Source organism: Myotis lucifugus, unplaced genomic scaffold (genome assembly GCF_000147115.1).
Source record: "Myotis lucifugus unplaced genomic scaffold, Myoluc2.0 scaffold_10, whole genome shotgun sequence".
In the NCBI taxonomy this organism is placed as follows: domain Eukaryota; kingdom Metazoa; phylum Chordata; class Mammalia; order Chiroptera; family Vespertilionidae; genus Myotis; species Myotis lucifugus.
Window position 1 is genome coordinate 5,519,127 of NW_005871058.1, and position 20,584 is coordinate 5,539,710.

General features: G+C 39.5%; 1 protein-coding gene across 1 annotated transcript in view; it reads right to left on the minus strand.

Moving 5' to 3' along the window:
- Window positions 1-20,584, minus strand: part of CFAP54 (cilia and flagella associated protein 54) — a 241,930-nt gene that overhangs the window by 56,014 nt on the left and 165,332 nt on the right. The window contains exons 51-58 of the mRNA XM_023749820.1: window positions 15,460-15,562; window positions 13,083-13,230; window positions 12,170-12,327; window positions 11,820-11,999; window positions 11,584-11,710; window positions 5,788-5,943; window positions 3,173-3,278; window positions 2,027-2,120 (exon numbers count right to left, since the gene is read on the minus strand). Coding sequence (XP_023605588.1) covers window positions 2,027-2,120; window positions 3,173-3,278; window positions 5,788-5,943; window positions 11,584-11,710; window positions 11,820-11,999; window positions 12,170-12,327; window positions 13,083-13,230; window positions 15,460-15,562 — 1,072 coding nt within the window. The remainder of the gene's footprint in view (window positions 1-2,026; window positions 2,121-3,172; window positions 3,279-5,787; window positions 5,944-11,583; window positions 11,711-11,819; window positions 12,000-12,169; window positions 12,328-13,082; window positions 13,231-15,459; window positions 15,563-20,584) is intronic.

The following is a 20,584-nucleotide window of genomic DNA, read 5'->3' on the forward strand; positions in this document are numbered from 1 at the left end:
ATCAGTCGAATAGTACTGGAAGTCTATGATCTATATTTACATTTATGATCCACTAATTTTGACAAAAGTGCCAAGGAAATTCAATGGTGCTGGGACTACTGGAACTCTGTGCAAAATGATGAGTTTAAATACCTCATATTTTACACAAATATTTATTCAAAAATAGAGCACAAACTTAAAAGCTAAAATTATAAAAATTCTAGAAGAAAACATAGGTAAAAAGCTTCAACATCTTGGGGTTAAGCAAAGAGTTCTTAAATATACCACCAAAAGCACAATATATGTAAAAAATGATAAAATGAACTTCATTAAATTAAAAACTTGTCTCTAAAAACACCATAAGCAATATGGAAAGAAACACTGATGTGAGAGAGAACATCAATTGGTTGTCTTCCATACATGCCCCGACCAGGGATCATACCCACAACCTTTCAATATATGGGATGAGGATCCAACCAACTGAGCCACAGTGGCCAGGGCACATTAGTCCCTACTTTGCTCCACTTCCCTGCCTTTACATGTCTTGATTATAGTTCTCATTATATTGTGATACAATTATTTTTCTTCCTTGCTAGACTCTGTGCTCCTTAGGAAAAGAGAGCAACATGCCAGGCATACATTAAGCACTCAATTCGTGTTTGGTTAATAGATGAATAAATAAATGAATGTTCAAGAAAATCAACTCAACTTAGCTAACAAATAATTATTGAATAATTACTATGTACAAAATACTTTAGATTGTAAATGTTTAACTGAAATTACATAGTGATGGAAAACAGTTCCCTTGAGTACCTATTACACGCCAAGCCCATTACATTAATTCTCCTAGTCAGTCTAAGAGGTATCACAGAACCATTTCACCAGATGAGAAAACTAAGCTTAGAAAAGGCTCCAATTATACTGCTAGCATGCCATGAAGCTCAGATTCAAATCAAAACCAGTGCTATGCTCACTCTGCTATACGGATTGCATAAAAGTGAAACAATAATGCTTTCTTAAAGGTTTACAAAGCATTGACTGCATGTAGACAATTGTCAAATATTATATTTCAATGGTCTGAATGTGCTCAGATGAAATTTTTCATTTATTTTGGCTGCTTTCTGTGTTTCTAGTAATTATATGAATTGCTAAAATATTTATACTGTGTAAAGATATACAGAAAATAATGATCATATTGTATGGAATTATAATATTCTTCTCATTCAAATCCTGACTTGTTCAAGCTCTTAATTAAAAACACTTCTCTAGTAAAGGCCAAAAAGGTGTTATGTTATTATCCTATATCCTATTAATTTGTATTGCTACTTGCAATGGAAACAAACATTTTTGTTTTCTCTTACTGGAAATAAACATGTTTATTACACCACAAAAAGTAACTTCTCTATGTAAGTATAGATTTTTTATAGGAAAAAGAAAATTAGTTGCTACCCACCAAAGGCAGCTACCATATGAATAACTCAACTGTCTGAAAGCCCATTTGCCTAATGGTTTAATATCATGTTTATGCTCTCAAAAATTAGAGATTTGATACTAAAATTTTCTGAAAATATCTCTTGGAGGGTCTATGAGAATAAGAACAGAGTTTGGCTTGGACACTGCTTAATCACTTTCCAGAATACTGCCTGGGTCATGTAGGTGCTTGACAGATGTGTGGTGAGTGAATTAATGACTCTATCACAAGGGGATCTATTTGTAGCCACATCAGTAATGAGAACCTTACCTGTCCATCACTGAAGCTATATTTCGTTTCCTGCAATTTCCTGATCAATACTAATGACTTAGAGTACATACATGTACCTACACTTCATGGATAACATTTTTAACAGACAAAAATGTCTAAATGAAGCCTATTCCCAGAGCTTTACATAAAATATTGAAAGAGACACTTAAACATGAGTATGACTACAAAGTACTAAATTAATTTCTCTAAGTCACACAGGAAAATCAGTCTCATTATTTCAATAGCACAGTAACATAACAAGCTCAAAAGGTAATTAACTTAAAATTTCTAATAAAAGTTTATTACCTTAGGTGTTAATGGTGCTGATGAAAGTTTGTGCTTTGCCTTTCTCATATGTAGATATACTAGGGCAAGCTCTAGGTAGGAGTCCCTTATCAACCTAAAATGATATATAGCATTGTACTTAATAAATAGCTTCACCACTCATAATTACTTCCCATTATTTGCCAATAATTTCTGAGCAAATGAAAGGTTAAAAATAGACAAAACCAGCATCTGTCCCAAACTATGACCTTCTTCTCACAGCACTTTTGGCATAGACACTAGCATCTGCCTCCCTACTGAAATGAGGAGCTCTAGAAGAGAGCTGAGCATTGTACCTTGTCCTTACCGGCAACACTCCGTAACATCAAGGCCAGTCTAGAATAATCCAACCAACTAGGCAGTAAAGAGATGAAGGTCAAGTCTGGAGGAACCTGCCTTAAAAACCAAGCCTCAGCCTGGCCAGGTTGCTCAGTGGGTTAAAGTGTTGTCCGGATACATCAAGGTTGAGGGTTTGATCAGGGCTCATATAAGAAACAACCAATGAATGCATCAATAAGTGGAACAACAATTCAATCTCTCTCTCTCTCTCTCTCTCTCTCTCTCTCTCTCTCTCTCTCTCATCAATAAAAAATAAAAATAAAAAAACAAGCCTCTTTCAACCCTCCTACACTAATATCAAAAGAGACACCTAGAGTTATGCAGAAAGCAGGGATTTGGTATGGGTCAGGTCTTTGTGCTCATTATGAAACTTGTCAGTCAGGGCCATTTAGATCAGTGTCATTGTAATAATGGCGGCTTCCTTTGAATCCTTATTTTTACAGAATTAAGTTGGCCAGCCCTGGTACTGCTTATCAGAGTGAATATCCACATAGTTCCCTTCTAGATACAATTTCACATCCAGGGAGGCCCCTGGAATCCTAGGACTGACAGGAGATTGATCTGAGTACAGGGAGTCACAGTCCAGTGTGCCACTGTGATAATCACTGTGACCACCTTGGGTCAGAGCCAAGAACAACAAGCTTGAAAAGGAAATTGGTAAACCTGATGGACAATGGACGACAGTAAACTAGCCCTACTGTGGGCAGTACAATACAGTGTCTTACCAGAACACAGGGCTCAAACCACAACACACACATCGTTTCAATAGTGGAAAGAGATTGTCTTTACCCTGAGTTTTGATCATGGCTCAAGCTTATTTGTATAGCTTCATATAAACTCTCAAGTTGCAAATTTGGAGATTTCTCCTCCACCAACAGTTGACATTCTATTTTGCCTGAAAGAAGAAAAAAGATGGACAAAGATGGGTTTTCTTTTTTCTATCACTTAGAACTTCAGGACAAATATTTCATGCGGGAAATTCAGAAAACAGGGCATGCTGTCCTTTTCATTCATCCGTTGTTTCTTGATGGAAGAGAAGCCAATGGGGAAAGAGCTTTTGTTTTCTTCCCCAGGAAACTCAAGACTCCTCCGACTTCAGGTAGCAACACTGCATCAAAGCCTCCATTGGCTTTCTAGATATGACTGCTTCTATCATCTTCCTTTTCTCTCTTTTTACTTTGTGCTTGCCCTTCCTTCTTGGGCACTCATTCCCTTTTTCTATACCCATCTTCCTCTTTCCTCTGTCTTCATCACAGATACCATAGAAAACATCTCTGAAAATAAAAAGTCCTTAAAAGTCAGCAAAATCTTGAAAAGCACCATGGATGATGGAAATGCTCCAGTTCTCATTCAGCTCCCAGCCTTCAGGGTGAGCTGCAGCTGTCAAAGGTAGGTGCTGGAATGACACTTTTGTAACAAACAGGGCAGAAAAGGGAAATCTTATAATTACTCTAAAAAGGATCCACAGTTTCCGCGCAGCATGTGGACGGGGCACAGAGCCACCCCGTGTTAAGTCCACATCTGGGCACTATCATTTAGGAGCTGCTGATTTCTGAAAAGTTACTTAACCAGACTGCTCCACATTCTCCTCATCTGTCAACCAGGAATAGCCATGCCTACCTTGTGGAGCTGCTGTAAGAATCAGCAATATGAGACGTGAGACACTGCCTAGAGTGCCTAGCATCTATTAGATGCTTAAAAGGAGAGCACTCACAACTATCATCATTTTTCTCATGGCTAAAAAGGCCACAATAAAATCATCCTATCTAATAATAGACAAACATGGTAATTGACTGTACCTTCGCTACGCCTCTCATTGGCTACTCAGTGCAATATGCAAATTAACCCAACCAAGATGGTGGCCGCCAGCCACGCAGCTGAAGCAAGCAGGAGGCTTGCTTGCTCCAGTGATGGAGGAAGCCAAGGTTCCCCGCCTGCTGCGGCCTGGCTCTTGGCTCCGAAAGCAACAAAGTTTCAATTATAGAGGCTAAACAAACCCCAGATACCTGCTTTCAGCAGGCTGTGGCCTCAGAGCTGGAGCGAGCAGGAGCCGGCTCTCAGCTCCAGTGACAACAACAAAGTTTCAATTATAGAAGGTAAATAAATCCCAGAATTAAAAAAAAAAAAGAAAAAAAGGAGAGGCTGGGAGCTTCAGTCGCCGGCAAGCCTGAAAACGGCCCTCAGCCCCTCACCCAGACTGGCCAGGCATCCCAGTGGGGATCCCCCACCCTAAAGGGGGTGTGGCCAGCCTGAAAACAGCCATCAGCCCATCATCCAGGCTGGCCAGGCACCCCAGTGGGGACCCCCACCCTGAAGGGGGTGTGACCAGCTGCAAACAGCCATTAGCCCCTCACCCAGGCTGGCCAGGCACCAAAGTGGGACCCCCACCCTGATCCGGGACACCCTTCAGGGCAGACCAGCCGGCCCCCACCCGTGCACCAGGCCTCTATCCTATATAGTAAAAGGGTTATATGCAAACTGACCCTAACAGCAGAAGGACTGGGAATGACTGGTCACTATGACACACACTGACCACCAGGGGGCAGACGCTCAATGCAGGAGCTGCCCTCTGGTGGTCAGTGTGCTCCCACATGGGAGGAGCTCTGCTCATCCACAAGCCAGGCTGATGGCTGCCAGTACAGTGGTGGTGGTGGGAGCCTCTTCTGCCTCCTCAGCAGCGCTAAGGATGTCTGACTGCAGCTTAGGTCTGCTCCCTGCTGGCAAGTGGACATCCCCCAAGGGCTGCCGGGCTGCCAGAGGGATGTCTGATTGCCAGTTTAGGCCCAATCCCCCAGGGAGCAGGCCTAAGCCAGCAGGTGGTCACCCCCCGAGGGGTCCCAGACTGCAAGAGGGCACAGGCCGGGCTGTGCGACACCCCCCCGAATGCACAAATTTTTGTGCACCAGGCCTCTAGTATGGACATATTAGGCAAATATGTGTTGTATAAAAGTTATAAATATAAGTATGCCATAGCACTTTAATTTAAATGAGTGAGGTTTTTTTTGTAAATACTAACTAAAGTGTTCAGCTATGTAATGAAATGATGTATCTTCCAAGCATTATTTAAGGAACTTATTTATAGTTAAATGGCTGATGCTGACATTTTTTAGTCAAACATGAAACCAATGAAAGGTAATTGTGATTATAAAAGAAACTAAGGAGTAACTTTTTTCTTTCTAGATATAAACTGAAGATAAGTAGGGTTCTCTTTATCTAAAACTTAGTTTGTACCAATGTGTTTGTCATCACCAAGCCCTTAGTAAAAATCTGGATTTTTTTTATACTAACTGACTAGATTTTCAAGAAGCCTACTGTTAATAGGAACAAAACAAAACAAAACAAAAACAAACGAACAAAAAAACTCCACAAACTTTATCCTAGTTCTGACCCCACATACATCTTACCTTTCTGAAAAAGGATTTCAGCTTCCACCTCATATTCCTCTGTTGCTGAGATCTTACAGAGATTCAATGATGTTTCAAAAAGTTGAAGAGCAGGTGACCACTTTAAGGAATCCTTCTTTTTACTGGTATAGGAGACTTGCTTGGCTACTTTATGTCCTAAAGAAAGACAGTGGATAGGAAAGGTAAAACAAACTATATAGTGTCAAAATAAGTTACTAGACTTCTCTCACATTAAGGCATCTTCTAAGAACCTGGTGGTCTTTAGTTTTTAGTATCTAAGAAAATTTTTTAAAGAAACTCAATATCCAAATATTTCAATGAACTATAGCAATAGTCCTTTGAAACTTTATTTTTTTTTAAATTTCCATTCTCATTTTTAAAAGGAAGAGTAATCTCTAAAATCTCTCTTTCAGTTGTAAAATTTTATAATGCTCTGGAGAACAAGTTCTCATGTTCCTAAGATGAGGTTGTAGTAGGGAAACATCTGGAAGTTTTAAAGTTTTATGCTTTTTCCAATAAAACATGCATATATTAATAGGCAGTAATTTTGCTTCTACTCAGCTCTGTAGTGGCTGCTTGCTATGCATATTTTGTCATCCTAACTAGATAGTAACCCATTATGGATGAGGGCCACATGCTACACTTCTGTGTGGTCCCATCATTACTTACCATAAGGAAGGGTTGCTGTATGGGAGAGGCATTAGATTTAATCTGTGTGGCCTCAAAGAGAGACAGATATTATTCAAAAATATTTTCTGAGTGCTTAGGCACGAGATAAAAATGAGAAAGGACATTAAGGTTTATTAAGTGCTTCCTACATGCCAGGCATCACCCCAGGTACTTAATGAGCATTATCTCATGTAATCCTCCCAACTCCAACTCCAACTCCAACTCCAACTGGATGCCATTATGCAGAGGAGTAAGCCATGGCATAGTGAAGTCCAAAGAACTTGCCAAGGTCAACTAGTAAGTAGCAGGACCATAATCTGAGCCTATGTAGTCAGGCCCCAGGGCCCACACACTAAACTATGACACTGTAAGTCTCCTTGAGAGAGAGGTCATGGAACTTAGTGTTTAATGGGGAACACTGATGGCCAGACAGGTGAGTAAAATACTGTGTGGTCAATTGCATGGCGGGGAAAGCAAGGGCACTGTGGTAGCAGGAGAACTGGTGTAACTATGCAGAAACTTTATTTCTTTAATTTGATCTTTTCTTCTTTGCTTCCTTTGGATTCAAACTGGCCTCATCCAGCACACTGACTCACCCGTCTCCCTCTCCCCTTGCATGTCCACTCCCTTCATCATTAAGCCCTCAGGACAATGAGGCGCTGGCCAGCATTACACAATCTTAGGAACAAAGCCATGGGTCATTGCCACAGAGACAGAGTTGCAATCAAACTATAGGTAGCATCTAGCTAGGGCTCAGATGAGTTTTAGCTCCAGACCCAGAGAAGTGGAATGACCCCACCAACCATCTTTGGAAAACCAGACAAAGCAATGCCATGGCTGATATCAGCACCAGATGCACTGATCAACTACCTCCTACCTTAGTGCCAACCAATCAGTAGAGACCGTGATCCTGACCAGGACCTAACTCCCTTCATCTCCTATATAACCCATCCCCTAGGAGCCATTGGAGAGCCAGGTCTCTGACAACTGGCTTACCTGTGACTCTGGGCTTGATGCCATTTCTCCAACTAATAAACCCTTACCTTCTTGGCTGCAAACTCCTGTTTGTGTTTGATTGGGCTTTGATGTGTGCTGGCAAATGGACCCCTTTAGTCCAGTCACACTGGCCCAGACCTGGGAAAGGTCAGGAAGCCTTCTCAGAGAATGTGGCTGTCGAAGCCAACAGTTGATGGCCGCCTTGAATTTGGTAATTTTAAAGAAGAAAAATTTTGGGATAAAGAGTAGAAGGCAACTGGAAGAAAAACTACATTGATAGGGCAGTTTACCATATGCAATAAAGGGATATAAACAGAAAGGCAATGTAGGATTGCAGAATGAAACAGTTGCTGAATCCCAGCTAAATTATTGGTTCAGGCCAGTCATTGGTATTACCATGTTATTAGAGCCTTTGAACAAACCCCTACAAGTCTCTGGGCCTTGAGTGTCTTTCACTCAAAAATGAACCAGCAGAACTGGAAAAATCTGAGGTCTCCAGATTCTGAAAATTTTCAGTTCCAGAATGCGATGGCCTACAAAGGGCTTTCAAGAACCTAGGACTTTTTGTAAATGTTTAGTTCAGGAATCTGCTATTCAGCGGTTCTCAACCTGTGGGCTGCGACCTCTTTGGGGGTCGAACGACCCTTTCACAGGGGTCGCCTAAGACCATGGGAAAACACATATATAATTACATATTGTTTTTGTGATTAATCACTATGCTTTAATTATGTTCAATTTGTAACAATGAAATTGGGGGTCACCACAACAGGAGGAACAGTATTAAAGGGTTGCGGCATTAGGAAGATTGAGAACCACTGTAGCTATATGAAGAATAGGATGGTGGAAAACCATGCCTCTCTCCCTCTTTCTTATCCAGGGAGAAGTTACTTCAAATGATACAGGATGGCAGCAAACTGCTGAGAATATGGAAATGAAAAAACAAACAAACAGCGCTTGCTCCCAGCTCCCAGGAGCATAAAGCAGCCAGGCATGGAATAATGAGAATAGCTAACACCCACAAAGCCCTTAGAACAAAGTCGATGCCCTTCTAAACTTGTTACGCTTTCCACTTGCTTCACCCCACGACAGCCAGTGAGATTGATACATACTTTTCTTATCCAGATGTTATGGGAGAGGAAACTGAAACATAGAGAAGTTAAATGACTTGCTCGTGGAAATCAGACCAGAATTCCTTCTCTAGTGACTATTCTCAACAATTACCAACTTTGTTTACAGATCCCAGGCAAGAAGGATATGCAAATATCCTTTGTCTAATATAACCTCATGTTTCAATATATCTCCCATTTTATAGGTTTCACTATTGTTTCAAATTATACCATAACACTGTTTATTAATAATTATACTATAACACTTTATTAATCTTCATGTCATCAGGGCACTTAAATATATGAACTATATATATCTACCCTATATAATATTGTACTATATAACATAGGACTAACTCATAATAATAGTATTTAAATTGTCTTCTAGAGTTTTGTTAAAATTAGGAAAAAACTGTATAGAAATTATTGACTGTTTTCTCTTTCTAACTAGAATATAGGCTTTTTAAGGGCAGATGGTGTCTGGCTTGGTTCCCCATTGTATTCTCACTCCCCAGCATCATTCTTGCAACTTTCTTCACTCCTATTATAAAGTCAATAATTGAGTTTTTAAAAAATCTAATAAGAAAGATCGAGGTGCAGTTAGTGGAAAATAAATAACCATGATGCTTATTTTTTGTTTTATAAAAATAATCTCAAAATGCCTCTTTCTGTGTGAGGCTTTCACAAGAAAACATAATTGTTAAGTGTCTCTATTCTTGACATGCAGTCTTTGCTATCACTATACAGGCAGACTGCCGAGAAAGCATTAAGTCAGATTATATTATGCTTCATAATACTGAAATGTTCCTTTTTCCAATAAACATCAATTCTGTGGGGGGAAAAAGTTGTGAAACTGACATTGTTTTGACAGAAAAGCTGCTTTGGTTTTGTTTCTTAAGTCTGTGTTTAATGTAATATAACAGAAAGCAAGCTGTTCTACTTCAAGTGAGTCTAAGAAACAGAACCAGTATTGCCAGTGAGTAGTGACACATCTTCAAGATTACTGAGGCAGGAAAGCAGAGAATACACTGGATTTAAAAAACCTGTACAGTGTAGCACAACCTGTATTTAAGCTCTTGTAGAAATCAAACATACTAATAATATAACAAACTGTGGACTAAAGATGCAGAAAAATAGCTCTCACGGGATCAGACTGCAGGAAGGAATTCTAGAGGTCAGCTAGGCCAGCCTAAGTTTATAAATAAGGAAACTCAACAATATAGAGAGAAGTGAAGCAATTTACCTGTGGTAATAAAATTCACATCTGATGATGAGGCTGACGATCATCATATAATAATAAGGATCAACACTAATCATGAGGAGGAGGAGCAGAAGGGAAATAGTGGAAAGGTTCTGGAAAGGTGATGGCGTGAGCACCACTGCTGCCCTCCCTTCTCCATTCTAGTCCCACCACCAACCTCTCTGAGCTGAGCACCAGCTGGTGCAGGAGGCAAATGGGTCCCCAGAGGCGGATGGGTCCCAGGAGGCAGGGGTAATGTTTAAAATGTCGATTTCATTATTATTCAGGTATGGATGAGGTTAACAGGGCAGGAGACAATTGCCATGGAAAAGACAGTGTATTGCAGGTCCCCAAAAAGAAGAGCCACAGCACCCCACGCAGGGCCACATGGGGAAGCACCAGGGTTGGTCAGAGGTGGAGGGAGCAAGGGGAAAAGTGGACAAGAGCCTTCGTTGTGGTTCTTATGGGACAGAATGGAGGGGTAGGGTAAGCAGACTCAGCTGGCTTAGGATTGGCTGGTTTAAAGCATTTCAGTGGGCTCTCTGGTAGTCTGGTAGCTGTGCCTGGGGTGATGAAGGTAGGGGAAGAGTGGCCCAGAGTGCAAGAACCCAGCAAAGGACAATAAAGGAGCTGGTTAGGGTTTGGGTTGTGGACCCTGGATGGCATGTTCAATGAAAAGTGATTTGCTAATCTCTAGAAGTTTAGGGCTAATTTCTCCCTAAACAGCAAGGCGCCAGATGTCAAAGCATCAGAAACGCAGAAAACAAAAGGGCCTGGTCAAATACAGGTTAGAACAGAGAGTTGGTACAAGACTTTCGTCGTCTGAGCTGGATGAGAGCCTGGGAGCTAGAGGCAGGCTTCCTTGGGTCAAACACAGAGGGGTGTCCTGGAGAGAGCTGGAAACAACATGCCTGCGTTCCTCCCGGGTTTCTGAGGAGCTGTGAGCTTTCTGCTGACTGGTCCACTTACTCTAATCAGGTCAACTCTTGGTTGGCTCCAACCTGTTCTTCCCCCGCATCCAGGACTGTATTTTAAAACGTAACCATCCCAGCTTAGCTCTTCCCATCGGGTGGCCAGCCCACTCTGTTCGGGCTGTCCTTGTGTCCCTACAGTTCCTGAACATGTCCAGCTCGTCCTGACCTCAGAGCCTATAGCTCACTGCTCCTTCTGCCTCTACAATGCACACTTAGTGACTCACATTTAAGGTTTGGGGTTAAATGCCACCTCCGTGGAGAGGCCTTCCCTATTGACTTAAATGGGCAGCCATCTCTTCCCTGTTCTTTATCAACAGATCTTATCCACGTCTTTCATAACACTAACAATTCATAATTATACGTATACATATACTTAACTCATTACCATATATTAGCTTTATATATCCTTGCTGATTTCCTGTCTAATTGTTATCGAATACATATTTTATTTTATACAATATTTATTTTATTACATTTTATAAATATTAAAAATATTTATTTTCTACAATATTTATATGATATGATTCATGATATAATACGCACTCCTATATGGTTTGTTTACATGTTTATTTCTGTCTCCCACACTAAGATGAGGGATTACATCTGTTTTGATCTAAAATAACCTCCCAGGTCCTCACACAGAGTCTGGCACGCAGTAAATAATCAAAATCTATTTGTTAAATAAATTGAGCCTGAGTATTCATAAATATTGCCCCATAAACTAGCAAGTGTACTTAGGTAATAGCGTGCCTGAAAATAACTTTAAATTTTTCACCAATGGCTTGAGTGTAATATATGTTTGTGTTCTTACCAATTCTCATTTTTGTTTTGGCCAATAACATGATATGAGGAAGATAGACATTTTTCAAAGGCTGTAATGGACTTGCATAGTCAGTGTTTGATGAAGGAAACTCAATTGTTTCTCCAAAAGTTAGCATCTGTAAAAGAAACATTGTAATGAGTAATTAGCTAAAGTCATTTGGAATAAAGAAAAAAAGAAACAGAACAACAAGTTTCTAAATCTTGGGAACTCAAAAGCACTCTCACCTGTTCAATAAGAATGTTGTGAGACTGAGTCAACAAATTTAATTTTTCTGTTTTTGTATGCAAAAGTTCCTTGAATTTCTCTGCACTTGTTAAGTCATCCAGCAAAAGCAAGCTTCTCGCCAGAGTTAAATAAGATCGCGGAGAAATAAACTCACTTCCTTCAAGCAAACGTATGATGGCCTATTAAAATAAAATTATTCCTTTGATTGTATTGTTTGCAATTCCCTGAAACAAGAGCTGGCCATATTGACTGTCACGCATTCAGTACCTAATGGAATATAAAATTCTCTCTTTTTATTCTACACTGAGTCCTTTGGTAAATATCAACGTGAATGAAGTTTCCTTCCTACCTGAAGGTTTGTTATGATGTCTGCCTTTAAATGCTTTTCTTGTAGGCCAATGATTACAGCTTGCATCAAGAATTCAGCCTGTAGCTCCCTGTCGCCTGCACTTTCTGCCTCCAAACACACTTCATTGATGAGGCTAACGTAATCTGTCATATCATTTTCTAAAATAAACAAATGTAGTTATTTACAATGCACTGAGAAAAGTAACAAAATATATACACATAATATGCCCCACGTCCATCACAGGAATATTGTGTAATACAGAACAAGAAGATACAAAGAGACAGAAAACAGACTACATGAGACAGTGAAAATAAATGTGTTGCAATTTGTGGGGAGGCACTTTGCGGTATCCAAACGCTGCAAAACTAATAATAACATTGCATGAGATAATTTAATTTGGGAGATTGATAGAGATGGTGGATAAATAGGTTTGCAAGTAGATAATTATTCATCACTGTAAGAATTAACATTCCTATGTGCCAGCCTGTGTGGTCTAAGAACTTTATATGTGTAACCCATTCAATTTCAACAAGAATCCTATGAAACAAGTACACTTGTCTCTATTGTATAGAGAAGGAAGTCAGGCATCGGTGGGTTGAGAGACTTGGTCAAGGGTCACACAGCGAGGAAGTGGTAGTCCGAGCATTGGAACCGAAGGCACCTGGCTCCAGAACCTGTGCTTCGGACCCCTCACCCTACGCTGCCTGCTTTGCATACAGCAGTAACATATATGCATTTTCAGTGATACAAGGGACTATTGAAAGTGATTATTCTTACTTAAGAACCTGAATTATTTTTATTCTGGAAACAAATTAAGCTAGAGAGTTATAAAATATATCCCAATAAAACCTCTGTTACCTACATGAAATCACTTTTTATAAAACCTTTGATTAAGAAAATAGGATATTTGTACCTTTCACGATTCCAATGCCACGGATCTGTGCAACCAGCGCAGTCACCAATGCTAAGCGGCACGTCAACCACAGATGAATGTTGAAATATTCTCGAGAATTTAGGGAGATAGGATCTAAAAATTCATTCTCATCTTTCTTTTCAATGACCTAAAACAATATTAAAATCATGGTAATCTTCACATTAATAGTGGCAAAGTTCTAGTCTAATGCTAAATGTAAAAGAAGCATCCGATATCATTTAATAGTATTAAATTTTAAATTTTAGAAATTATTCCTGTACATTCTAAAAAACATAAAAAATACACACACAAAAACAAACAAATAAAAGCACCCGTAATCCCACAATCCTCTATTAATATTCTTGTCTACTGTTTTTCAGCTTTTCTTTTTCTTTCTATACCCATTGTTGACAAACAGTTTTGCAGTCTGAATTTATCACCGCAAATGATAGTATCCGTAGTTTCCATGTCCTCAAAATTTTTGTAAACATCATCTGAAAGGCGGAATAATAATAAATAATACTGGCTAATATCTCTTGAATGCTCCTCATGTGTCAGGCACTGTGTTACATGCTTTATACACATTATTTCATTTAATTCTCTTGACAAGCCCAAGAGGAGTTATTATTTGTTTTACCTATGGGAGACCTGAAACTTTGAAAGGTTATCTATTTGCTTAAACTTCATCATGTTTTGGCAAAGGTGAGACTCAAGAATATAACTTGTGTCTTTCTGAATTGAGAGCCCACAGTCTTAATCTCCTCTGCTATATCACTGTATTCTGCTCACATCCCAAAAATATATCATTGATCTACCATCCTTATTATTACATTTTTCAAAGGGTGCTCCATGACCAGAGCTACTGGGAGGGAGGCACAAAGGGAGCTTTTTCCAGGGAAAGTTCCCAAATTTCTAAATATATTTCCATCTTATTTAGAAATTTGGGAACTTCAAAGTCATTCAGACCAACAGCCATTTGTTCTAGGAATTCCCTGCTTTGCATCTCTGACAGCTCACCATCTCCCACCAATTAGCAGCACCTGCTATCAAGGAGCAGCTCTGGAGACAGGCAGGGGGCTGGAGTCTGGATAGACAGGTGAGAAGCTCAGAAGAGGAGGTGAGCTGTTCCCAGAAACAGTAAGAAGTGAACAACCGAGGCCTGGAGGCAGAATGGTGACCACAAGGGCACAACAAGTAATGGAAGAGTCTAGTTGGATTAGCATCTACATACCTTAAACTCTCAGTGCCTACATTTCCTGTTACTGTCCAAAAGCCAAATCTCAATTAAACCAGGGTTTCTCAGCCTTGACACTACTGGCACTATGTGGCAGACCATTGTTGTGGGAAACTGTCCTGTGCATTGTAGGATGTTGAGTAACATAGCCGACCTCTATGCACTATATGCCAGTAGCGCCCCCTCTAGGTGTGACAACCAAAACGTCTCCAGACATTGCCAAATATCTCTTGGGCAGGCAAAATAGCCCCCAATGAACAACCATTCCTCTAAGTCAATTTTCAGAATTACATTGCTTTTTAGAACTTTTATTACTTTTAATACAGTTAGAAATGAGTCTCTACTTAGGACAATTAGTGTTACTTGTAATGACAGTGGATATTAGCAGTTTTATTCATAATATCCTATCTAATAAAAGGCTAATATGCAAATTGTCCCCTCGACCAGGAGTTTGGGAGTTTGACCAGGGGGTGGGGTCAGCTGGCTAACTACCTGTGGCTCCTCCTCCCGGCCAGCCCTGCCCCTTACTCCTCCCCCACCCTATGGCCCCTCCCCTTGAGGCAGGCTGGCTGGACCCCACCCATGCATGAATTTGTGCACTGGGCCTCTAGTTTAAAATAATGAGCAAAGATTCTATATGATGAATCTTTATATTTCAAACAATGCTATCTTATTAAATTACTTGATCTCATAAAAATCCAAAAAAATTTCAAATACTTTGCAACACCAGTTGTCAAAATTATTTGAGAGCTTAAATGGGGAAGAATATAACTATGAGAAATTGAAAGTAGGAAATAGCATAGGTGTCATACTGATAATGCTAAAGTAACAAAAACATGAGATGAAGAGAAAAATAAAGTGAAACAACTTTATTTACTAGTGAAATCAGACCTATAATTTTGTACTGACACATTTGGTGGAACTTCAGTGATTACTACATCCAATTCCAACAGTTCACAAATGAGATTTACATTTAAAAATGCTATAAAATTTAAGGGACTTGCCCAAGGTATGCCAGTTAATAAACAGCATAAACAGGGCTTAAACATAGATCTTTATACTCCATATTCAATGTTTTTTCTACTTTATCCCTTTGTTTTTATCCAACTAATTAATAAGATTAAGCATTAAATTCATACGTACAGAAGCTAGAGAGAGGGAACTCTCTGTGTCATCTTGTACCTCCTTCTTTTGAAAAAGTTTTGAATCCTGGATAAGTTTAAGTGTGGAAAATACTATTGCAACACTAAAACAAAGAATATATTTTAAATGTTATTAGCTTTACACTTGTGGCATTTGCATGTTACTTCCTCCAAAGCACCTACCCACTGCCCCATTCACCCCCAAAACTGTTACGTGCCCTTCTATTCACCCTAATAGTGCCGTGGTCTAACCATGTGTTCTGATTTATCACACTGTTTAATTGTGTGTAAACTGCTCTACAGCTCATCTGTCTCATTCTCTGTTGGAACCCAGAACCTAGTGCCTGGGACAGAATAGAACTGGAAAAATATTTTTAAATGAAAGTGAGTGAATACAAGAATGAATAAATAAAAGTTTCCAAGATTTAAAACAAAATTTACTGACAATATCACTATTAAAATGAACACATATGCATTTAAATAAATCAGAATGTGGTTCTCCAGCTTTTTGTGGTTATAGTATTGTTACTTAATGCTATCTACTTAGAAACTCTAAAGCTAAATTATTGTTTAATCAGTGTCTAGTCAGAAGGAAAATGTACTAAATTAAGAAAATGAAAACCAGGAAATATAAATTCTTATCACTCTATACATATATTTGTCTTCAGTTTAGACCATTACATCCTCCTCCCCTCCAGAATACTAAATTTATAATTGACATCACCCTTTTCAAAATATTTATATAATATATATCTAAAGAGGCTTCTCCTTTTGAAAATCTATCCCAAAACAAAATTTGAAATACAGAACAATCTGCCCGGCCAGGTGTGGCTTGGTAGTTGAGTGTTGACCTATGAACCAGGAGGTCACAGTTAGATTCCCAGTCAGGGTGCATACCTGGGTTAGGCTTGAACCCCAGGAGGGGGCATGTAGGAGGCAGCCAAATCAATGATTCTCATCATTGATGCTTCTATCTCTCCCTCCCTGTCTCGGAAATCAATAAAAATATGTTTTAAAAAAGAGAAAGAAATACAGAACAATCTAAATACCTGAAGATACTTACCATAGTGCTATTTATAACATGGAAAGATGGGGTGAAAGCCAAATGGACAATGCACCCACCTATCTAATTCTCCACTTGAAAAGTTAATTGACAATCACATTTAACAGGTGTTATAGGTTGAATTGTGTGCCGCCAGAAAGATATGTTGACATCCTAAGGGAAGAGGATGTGAACACACATGGGAAGAAGATGGTCATGTGACTGGAGTGATGCATCCATAAGCCAAGGATTGTTGGCAAACACCAGAAACTAGAAAAAGCAAGGCAGGGCTCTCCCTACCTGGAGCTGTCAGAAAGAACATGGCCATGCCAACACTTTGATTTTGGACTTCTACCCTCCAAAACTGTGAAACAATAAAATTCGATTGTTTGAAGTCACCCAGTTTTTGGTCCTTCGTTAAGGCAGCCCTAGGTAACTGGTAGAATAAATTAAAAGCAGCTCCCCTTGCTTCCACCTCCTCCATCAAATGCTGTCTGTCCTCCATCCCACAGGCAGAGCCCAGAATTACCATTGCTTCCTCTTTAATTCACATTCTATGTTCAACACACCAACAAGCTCTGTCAGCTTCAACTTTGAAATATGGACACCAGCCAGCAGCCCCTCACCTCACTTCCTCCGCAGCTGAGACCTCTGCCCAAACCATCATCATCTCCAGGCTGCAGGAGCTTCCTGACCAGACTCCCCTGGGCCTCTAGCCCCTGCAGTCATGGTCTCCAGATAGCAACCCCAGCAATCTCATCAAGATATAAATCAGACCATGACACTTTCCCCATACATGTTCCAGAGGCTTCCTGAGTCCCTGGTCTGTGGTCAGTACATCTCCTCATTCGGGTCAATCACTGAGGTTTCTGGCCTAGTATGTGATCAACTTTGTCACTGTCCACGCATGCTTGGGGGAAGGTATAGTCTCTGTTTGTAGGCTCCCAGAGTATTGAAATGGGATTATTATAAGGATTCAATGATGTATTCTTCCATTTGTTAAAACATATGTGTTGAGTACCTGCTACGGGCCAGGAACAAATCTAAGGTCTCTGGATCTGAGAAACTTTGTGCAATTATTGAATTTTAAATCCAAGGTTCTACTGAGTCATTAAAATGGCATAGATATTTGTAGACTAAGGTATTGTTTCTGATTATATAAACTTACTGGTTTTTATTTGAAGTAAAACTAAACAAGCAAGAAAAATGTAACACTGATTCATTATGCATAAAGGTATGAAAATTCCACTCCCCAACAACCTCCTCCCTCAAGGATCCACATGTGTTTCAATAGCATCTTGTTTTACTGGGTAGCTTCAGAGGTTAGCACAAGATGGCTAGGAGACCTTGTGGGGGAAAAGTGGTGCTCAACCCATGCTTCTGATTTAGAAGCCCAAATTTTGATATCAAGAGAAATGAGGGCCCTTGCTGGTTTGGCTCAGGGGATAGAGCGTTGGCCAAAAGACCAAGGGGTCCCGGGTTCAATTCCATTCAAGGGCACATGCCTGGGTTGCCAGCTCGATCCCCAGTAGGGGGCATGGAGGAGGCAGCCGATTGATGATTCTCTCTCATCATTGATGTTTCTCTCTTTCCCTCTCCCTTCCTCTCTGAAATCAATAAAAATATTTTTTTTTAAAAAAGAGAGAAATGAGGTATGAGGCTTCAAATCTTGCTGACCCCAAAACTTAATGAATAAAATATAAACATACTAGTATGTACTAATCCTCTTGGTATTAATATGGACTAATCCACCTGGCGCTACTTAGTTGCAAAATGGAAAATTTCTAGTTTCTCTTCTCCACATGAAGACAGAGTATGGGAGGATTACCCACTATAAACCGTCTAAAATCCCAAAGGAAGGAAGTTTCATTCTGACACAAAATTAAAAGGCTCAGATGTTATCCCATTTAGACAATAAATTAAATAGAAAGGAGGATAGACAGGAACACTTATTTAAAAAAAAAAGACAGGATTCTGAGAGGCAACCCTAACAAGTAGAAATATCATTTGAATAATTTTGATCCCATTTATTTCTTATTACTATTCATGGCAAAAGTGGTCAGTTTGTTCTCCTAAAATCCATGCGGCTCACTTTATCTGTCACCCTAGGGAGTGTGCCTTTCAATTTCCTTGACACATAATTATATTAGAAGTATCATGAAATGTCAAGCTAACCCTCATTTGGGAAAGAGACTGTCCAACACTTTCAGCAGCTCCTAAACAGAAGCTCATGGGGGGCAAAGTTCACCTAAGATAAACTCATTCATCCTGACAGTAGGCTTCCCCAAATGACGCCTCTGCTGCAAAAAAGGCAATAAATTAAAAGTTTTGTAGGTTTTGTCCCAAGGGCCATGTTGATGTATTTAAAATAGGAATGATTCTGTTACACTTGCACATTATTTGCATATTCTCTCTGGTCTTCAAATTAAAGTTCTATTGTAACACTCCTTTCAGTGGCCATTTGGTAATTATTAGTTTCTAATTTCCTTCTTCCCTAAAAAAAATCACTCATGTCCTCTATGCCAAAGGGTGTAAGACATGTAGAGAGCTGGGAAAAAATGGAAGGCTGCTGTTGCTCTGTGGGACACTGGGGAAGAAAAGAGTTCTATATATTCTATATGCTTCTACAGGAAATCATAGAATCATAAATTTTATTGTCATACATATCTGAAAACACATATTTAGATATGTTCAGATATCATATATTTTCTATAGGAAATTATATAGTAAAAGCTCTTTCTCGCTTCAAACTTCAAAGAAGAAAATAATATATTATAATGCAAGGCCTATTTTACCATCAATCAACTACCACAGTATTCATAAAGACAGGCATAGCCCAGCCTGCATGGCTCAGTGGTTGAGCATCGATCTATGAACCAGGAGGTCTTCATGGTTCGATTCCTGGTCAGGGCACATTCCCAGGATACAGGCTCAGTCTCCAGTGTTGGGCATGCAGGAGGAAGCCTATCAATGATTCTCTCTCATCATTGATGTTTCTATCTCTCTCCCCTTCTTCCTTTTTCTCTAAATTCTATATAATATATTTTTAATTTTTTTAAAGACAGGCATAAATGTAACAATACTTCCCAAGCTTTTTAAAAATCTCAGCACTCATTTATACCCTTAAAATTATTCGGAACCCCAAAGGGCTCCATCAATATTTACCATATTAGAACTTAAGCTGAGAAACTTTTTTTTTAATTTTTAAAATATATTTTTTTATTGATTTTAGAGAGGAAGGGAGAGGGATAGAGAGATAGAAACATCAATAATGAGAGAGAACCATTGATCGGCTGCCTCCTGCACGCCCCCTACTGGGGATGTAGCCTGCAACCCAGGCATGTGCCCTTGGCTAGAATCGAACCTGGGACCCTTCAGTCCGCAGGCTGATGCTCTATCCACTGAGCCAAACCAGCTAGGGCAAGCTGAGAAATTTTTAACTTCATGAGTGTTTATTAATTTGTTTTAAAATAAAAACAATAAACTCATTACATGCTAATATAATAATGCATTTTAATAAAAAACAACTGCCCTGGTTGGGTGGCTCAGTTGCTTGGTGCGTCGTCCTGTATACCAAAAGGTTCCATATTCAATTCCCAGTCAGGGCACATACCTAGGTTGCAGATTCAATCCCTGGTCAGATGTGTACAGGTGCCAATTGATTAATGTTTCTCTCTCATATGGATATTTCTCTCTCTCTCTCTCTCTCTCTCTCTCTCTCTCTCTCTCTTTCTTCTTTCTCTCTCTCCCCCCTTCCCCTCTCTCTAAAATCAATAAAAACATTTACTAGAGTGAGGATTACAAAAGAAAAGAAAAACAACTATCTTTTCCAAAACATCAAGAAAATTAGTGAGAATGCCATTGTTTTCACTTTTTTTTCAAATCTAATGTCTGGCATAAGAGAAAATCTTCTTAATAGGAGACTTTCTTATGTGCTTTTACTTTCAGTATGTTGTGACATACCGTTTTGGCTGAAATATATGAAGAAGACTTGGTTGCACAGATAGTCATTGGAAATGGGAGGAGTATTTTAATAGCTTCTTCAAATAGTTGTGAATATTATTCTTTGATGCTATACTAAAAT